At 43.0% G+C, this 6,624-nt stretch overlaps 1 protein-coding gene across 1 annotated transcript; it reads left to right on the top strand.

The window, feature by feature from the left end:
- The first annotated feature begins 3,205 nt into the window (after positions 1 to 3,205).
- On the top strand, positions 3,206 to 6,456 carry zgc:153993 (uncharacterized protein LOC767645 homolog). Its single transcript, XM_062471627.1, has 6 exons — positions 3,206 to 3,540; positions 4,086 to 4,134; positions 4,304 to 4,465; positions 4,927 to 5,059; positions 5,431 to 5,535; positions 5,657 to 6,456. The coding sequence occupies exons 1-6, from the start codon at positions 3,474 to 3,476 to the stop codon at positions 5,753 to 5,755; spliced, it is 615 nt and encodes a 204-aa protein (XP_062327611.1). The 5' UTR covers positions 3,206 to 3,473; the 3' UTR covers positions 5,756 to 6,456.
- Positions 6,457 to 6,624: the final 168 nt, after the last annotated feature.

Below are 6,624 nucleotides of genomic sequence, written 5' to 3'. Positions count from 1 at the left end.
TACTAAGGTTTTTTTGGGGCCCGACCCCATAAATAAATGTTTAGTTTGTTTATGAGGTCGAGCCGGCCCTGGAGCTAGTGCTGAGGCTGTAGAGGCGAGGGCTGGATCTAGGACTTATTCTAGGGCTGGGGCTAAGCTGTACGAAATTCAGAAAATACATTTGCTTAAACAGTTTTTTTTCCCCAGAGGTCTGGGCTTCCCTTGCTATCTGATATCAGGGGCGGGAGCAGAGATAGTTACCTGAGCGCTCGGCCACTGGATAAATTGCAGGAGCTCACAGAATGCATGCAAATAACAATGAGTCTTTCAGAATACTTTTCCCTAACAAATTTTGCTTACACAAGGCTGAATATTTGTGAATAAGATGGGCTGGGGAGAGGGATCAGGTCAGCTAAGAACAAGAGATATCATCATCATCATCATCATCCATGTGCCCCTTGGACTTCTTTATCCAAGGACAAAAACAACTTTTTATTAATGGAAGCTAAGATCCCGTAGACCGTGTGTCAACAATACATTCAGGTTTAAGGTGTGTGGGTGATCTCTGCACAGGTACAAATCCAGTTTGTCCTCTTTATACACCTGTTTTTCTAAGAGCAAGGGATTGGTTTTCAACCTGTCCCTCCCCTCCTCCACACAATACATCACACCTGGGTATCAGGTTACCAACCACACCCTGTCTTTTAACTAGCACCTAGCACCCGGAACTGCTGGCAGCCACTTTACATTATAGAAGACTGATCTACTTCACAACTCAAATGGCTGTAAGGCCAAGTGGACAATTTACTACTTACTTCAGGTCTCACACACCTGTCGGCTCTGGCTATGTACCTCATAACATGAGTGGTTAGAACACAGTAACAACAATGTAGTTTATGGTTGCCAGTGGTTGGTCTGGCAATCTATCTATGTATATTTATTCAAAATTGCATGTCAGACAATTTACTGGCAGCTTTCACAGGTTATATTTCTGGGAGTACAACCTTCATACATTTCTATGTGTTTATTACCATTCATATTTAGATAAATAAGGCTTACTTCTTAATCCTCTATTGGAGATTAAAAGGCTGAGTTGTCTGTGTACTCAGATTAATGTATCTGGCCCCTTTTAAGAAAGGCGACTTCCAAAACCTATGGATGGGTTATGGATGGTTCCCCATAGAACTCTTTCATTTATTAAGAATTTGCCTATAAATTCTTCTAACATTCTCTGGGTTCTACTTAAAACACTGATAAACAATGGCCTATAATTATTTAGAAAGAAACAGTCTTACCAAGCCTACAATTTATTTAGAACATATATCTAACTGCAGAGGAGGGTAAAGGATTCAGAAAGAAACATTTGCCCTAAACACACACAAGAAGTTGATGTCTTGTTAGAGCCTTTTCCTCATAGTGTACTCTTAATTTACGTAAAAGCACCAACAGGAAGTCTCTACTTGAATGCAAACCATGTGTTCTGTTTTGCTGTTCCCACGTAAAACACACACTTGTGCAAACACACAGACGTGCATACACACTCACAACAAATCTCTCTCCCTCTCCTTCAAACATGCATCACTGTATGAATTTGGTTTTAAAGTACACTTATTCAGTTACCACACTTCGTGGAGTATGATAAACAGCTGGAGGAAAGTATAAACATATGCTGTTGGCATATCAGTAACTGAATGTTGATCTGAGGGCTTGGTGTTGTGTATTGTATATGGGCTCATAATAACAACTGTGTGACTTGGTTGGAGATTAATGATGAGGTGAGCAATTACAGTGACCGAATCATAATTGTGTCAGGGAGAGAAATGGTACCCATTCAACCCTCCTCCCCCCTCCTATTTCCTCCTCCTCTCCCTGCTATACTTGTCACACAAGAACAGAAGGAAGTACTGTCTGGAGGGACAGTGGTGAGATACAACCTTCCCCATGTTAATATTGTCAAACTTATCACACTGGTTTGACAGAGCTGTTTAAGGAAATATATGTTTAAACATTGGTATTTAAGAAGAACTGCAGAAAAGAAGAGGGCTTGAGCCAAATGTATATTTGTACATTGAGTTTAGGAATTTTATATCGCAGAAGTTACATGATGTATTTAGTAATATCAATTTCCTAGGGACTTTTCCCTTCCTGCTGCAACTACCCCCCCCCCCCCCCCCCACACACACACACACACACACCACCACCACCACCACCACTACCCCCACTCCCACACACCAAAACACACACAACCCACACCAGCATCCTGTCATGACATGGCTAAAATTAAAACAGGCTGCTAGTGACTGTCCCACTGCAGGGATGACATTTTCTCACACAGAAGGAAAGAGAATGGGGTTGGTGGGGGTGGTGTGAGTGTGTGTGTGTGTGTGTGCTATGCTAATGCTAATATTTTTGATTAATGAAGCCCAGCTTGTTCCAGGGGTGTTTGAATCATTTAGAAACGTCAAATGACCTATTAAGGCACACCTGCACCTGGACATCTGACCTGCAATTAAAACTGTCAACTATAACCTTGAGTCCTGTGGTATGGTATGGAACAAGAACGTGTATAATTATTCATTTTTATTAGCTGTAATGCTATCTGTTTTTCAGGGTTGAGTAAGTGCCTTGTTGCCAGAAATATTTACTGATAAGCTGATAAACCCACCTTGTTGATGTCATACAACTAGGTAAACGAGACTGGCGTCCAACTTTCTCGGAAAATCCTTCAGTAGACGGGAAAGGAGATGAAATTCAGGTTAGACAGCGACATCTATTGGCAGTCTGTTTCTACCCCTGAAATAGGGTTAGATTTTTATGTTAAATGTAGGCTAGCCTACATTTTTTTAACTGTTGTCCCCTATTAACATGTTTGTTGTGTAAGCTAATAGAGATCCTATGAGAGTTTAGCGACACAGAAATCTCTGTCAGTGGAATGTCAATTTTCAATATTGGAGCGTCCCTCATACTTTCCAGCCAATTATATTCTAGCAATCCTATTCCAGCCAATTGCCTTTGGCGAGTTTATTAACAGTTTTAAAGGTGTTTTAGAATAGGCCTAGTCCTACATCTTGTTATGCTACATAATAATTCAAAACAAGGTTTTAGGTTGAAGGTTGACAAGCACACGACTTCTAATCCAGACATCTGAACCACTGTTTTTTTGACTGCTACTTTTATTTGTCTGTGATATTCTAGAAGGCCTAGCCCAAACTCACTTCAGCTACCTAGAGTACAGTCCACATGAGGCGCAGTTTCATCAACAGTTACTTCTCATTGGTTAACTCCCTCATGAGATTCATTTCCGTGTTAGTAACTTGGGAGGAAATAGGCGACTCCTCGGACAAGTTGTTCTGAAAGTCAATTAAAGTATCTACTTATTAATAGGGTACATGTACCGTTAGGTTAAATAACTGACTGTCTACCGGTAGTAGCCACTCTGTAGGCTAGTAACTCACGACCGGTCCGACACGGCTGTAGGAGAGAAACTACCATCAATGGCAGATTCCCGAGAAGTAGGGGAGGAAACTGGCGAGGAAGAACTCGGTGCTGTCGGCGGCGAAGGTAAAATATTTATAATGATCGTGTCTTTTATTTAAAGTTATCAGAAACTTAAATGTTGATGTCTTGGATATTGATGGTAGTTCAGTGTCATGCAAGAGAGTGTATCGGTCTAGTTATCAATTTAAATACTTTGAACAAGATAGGCCTACAACTGGAAAACAGTAGGCTAATTTGAAATAGGGACACAATGTCTCACTTTTTAAGTTGTTCACTTACAGTAATGACATCCGGTTTATACACATTTAGTTATCAACCGAATATCTATAAGGCCTACACGGTTTTATATTGATATTTTTCCCTCTGGAGAGATTGCTGTCCCAAATTCAGCAAGTTGTGAAAATACTATGGGAATGCCCCGTGACGTCACACTAATTTCTGCAGCTCATGGCTATCTGTATCAGTGACGGGTTGGCCAGTATGTAAGCATACGAGTTCCTACAGAGCCAGACAAGGCATAGGCCTTCAGCTTCCAGGAAACAAGCATTTTCCAGTCAAACCTCCAAATCAGGTTTATTGATGATTAATTGTTGATATGTTTATTCCAGATGTCGTTGATGACCGAATTATGGAACAAGGAGCAATTGTTCTAAGAGGGTAATCAAACCTTTTTTCTAACCATTTCAATCAATACTCACACAATCATTATCAACAATGGCCTATGTTGAGTACCCTGCTAGTGAGCGGTTATCTGTGCTCGTACATGCAAGGTGGATGTAGTGGACACACAGGCCCTGACCTGCCTCTTCTGGTGTCCGGTGTGCAGGTATGTGGTGGGTAGGATCACCTCTGAGCATCCTGACAGACGTCTGTCCTCCGAGGACCTGGGGGGGCGTCCCAACGAGCTCCAGGACCCCGAGATTAAAGAGGTTGTGGGCCAGCTGCTGAAAATTGCGGACGAGCTCAACAACAATGTAGAGCTGCAACGGTAGGTGGGATGTTCGCCATGGCAGTGGGGGTTCCAGGGATACCTGGCGGACTGCCCGCGTTTCCTGGATATATATATCTCCAATAGAGGGGGGTCAGATGGCTAAGTGGTTAGGGAGTCGGGCTATTAATCGTGCAAAATGACGTGGTGTCCTTGGGCAAGGCACTTCACCCTACTAGCCTCGGGGAGAATGTCCTTGTACTTACTGTAAGTTGCTCTGGATAAGAGCGTCTGCTAAATGACTAAATGTAAATGCAATATAGCATCAGTAGATAAACCGTAGTTGTAGGTTTGATCACCCTACTTCACGTTGAGGCCATTGTTCCGTTCAGGCCCCATTGTTGTGTGATCAGACTAACCTGTAGAGCCGGTGTGTAGATCCCACCCGCCAGGTCTTCATTCAGTCCTCTGCTTTTAATGGCTGCTTGAGGAGAGGATGTCACATGTCTTTTCTCTAATAGGTTAATTGGCACCGTGCAAGCCAACTGTGCCCAGGATGTCTTCTTCACGGTGGCAAGGAGCATCTTCGCAGATGGCATTAACTGGGGCAGAGTGGTCGCCCTCTTTCATCTGGCTTACCGGCTCATCTACAATGTATGTTACTGCAATCATCAGTGTGTCCGCTGGCAGACAAACAGGCTCAAATACACCTCACTCTCTCAGCTGGCTAGAAGTGCACATGATGTAACCTGATTCAGCGGGATCCACCAGATAATTATTAGGATCATGTGAACTGGCTCACAGTTAAAACAGAGGAAAGTGGCTCTCCAAGAGCAGAGCTAAAGGTCCATTAAAGATGCTGGAATTCGAAAGAAAATGTCAGAGTCAAGTTTGACATTTCTTAAAGAGATTTGAAGTTTTCTGTGTGTGGTTTGTGAGAGATCGTTCTGGAACCTGCTAGTTTCCCTTGTTTGCCAGACGATGGTAGCGGCAGGAGTGATTCTGATTGTGTTTCTCCTCCCCAGGCACTGACGCAAAATCACTTTGACATCATCAGACGTATCATCTGCTGGGTTCTCCAGTTTATCAGAGAAAACATCTATGGCTGGATCAGACAGCAAGGGGGCTGGGTCAGTGTATACACACGCACGCACACACACACACACACACACACACACACACAGACAATAGGAAGGCTGGGTCAGTATACACACACAACCTAAAATATACCTTTTCTGTCTCTGCCTGTAGAGGGGCGTGGTGAGCACCATATGGACCTGGAGGACCGCCTCCCTTGTGGCTGCTGCAGCATTTGTGGTTGCCATGATTTATTGGAGGAAAACACACTGAGGTCATCACAGGATGTGACCTCACAGAGGTCGCAGAGGTTGGCAAAGAGAGACTCAATTTTAATGTTCTGGAAGAACTTTGGAAGAACATCCTTCCTCCTGCTGTAGGCCTCTTCTAGGTGGTCAGTTATTTTCTTGAATGATAGGGGAAGATGGGAGGGGGGAAGGTTGGAGGAAAAGAATGGGGTCTAATCCAAATGGGGTCTAATCCATGCCCAACTGATTTCCCCACCCCCTGGGCACACAGACACACCACTCCATCAAGCTGATCTTGTATATTGTGTAAATGTTTAGGATGAACTTATAATAATTTGATCTCTAAAGGGGCTTCAATAGGTGTAGTAGTTAGACCTGGGAGAGTATGTGTCAGGACCAAGATAAACTGTCTTAAAAAAAGACTTGTTTCTACTATTTCTGGAAATGCTGTTTACTGAATATGACCTGGGGATTATATTTATTGTCTATTGTGTTTTTAATGAAATTCAGCTCTTGTTCAACAGAAGAGAATAATAACCATAATGGCGCTAATCTTGATTGTGAGACGTTGATTGTGTTGTGTGTTGATGTGAATGGAAATGGGACAAACCCAAATACCTCCTTTCCGATTACGTACACTTGGTCATGGCAGCGGTGGTTGCGCCCCTGCAACCCCCTCACTAAAATGCATGACGGTATGTCTCCAATAAAGATCCTGTACCTTTTAGATTGGTTAGTGTCTGCCTGTTTGTGTGTAGGGAGAGGGGGGGTCAAGTCCTCAACTTGACCCATATTTTAGAAGCTTCTCACAGTTGGTGTTTGCTATTCCAACCACTAGATGTCACACATTTAACTACAGGAATTGCCCACATGTTTTTTCTGGGCAATACTGGT

The sequence above is a fragment of the Osmerus eperlanus genome, chromosome 10 (genome assembly GCF_963692335.1).
Source record: "Osmerus eperlanus chromosome 10, fOsmEpe2.1, whole genome shotgun sequence".
NCBI classification, from domain to species: domain Eukaryota; kingdom Metazoa; phylum Chordata; class Actinopteri; order Osmeriformes; family Osmeridae; genus Osmerus; species Osmerus eperlanus.
This window is presented reverse-complemented; position numbering and strand designations above follow the sequence as displayed.

Excerpts from the sequence above, each read along its gene's own strand:
- zgc:153993 (XM_062471627.1), top strand. The coding sequence starts at position 3,474 with ATGGCAGATTCCCGAGAAGTAGGGGAGGAAACTGGCGAGGAAGAACTC. Across the intron at positions 3,541-4,085 it reads CGGTGCTGTCGGCGGCGAAG|ATGTCGTTGATGACCGAATT; the intron begins GTAAAATATTTA and ends TGTTTATTCCAG. Across the intron at positions 4,466-4,926 it reads AACAATGTAGAGCTGCAACG|GTTAATTGGCACCGTGCAAG; the intron begins GTAGGTGGGATG and ends TTTCTCTAATAG.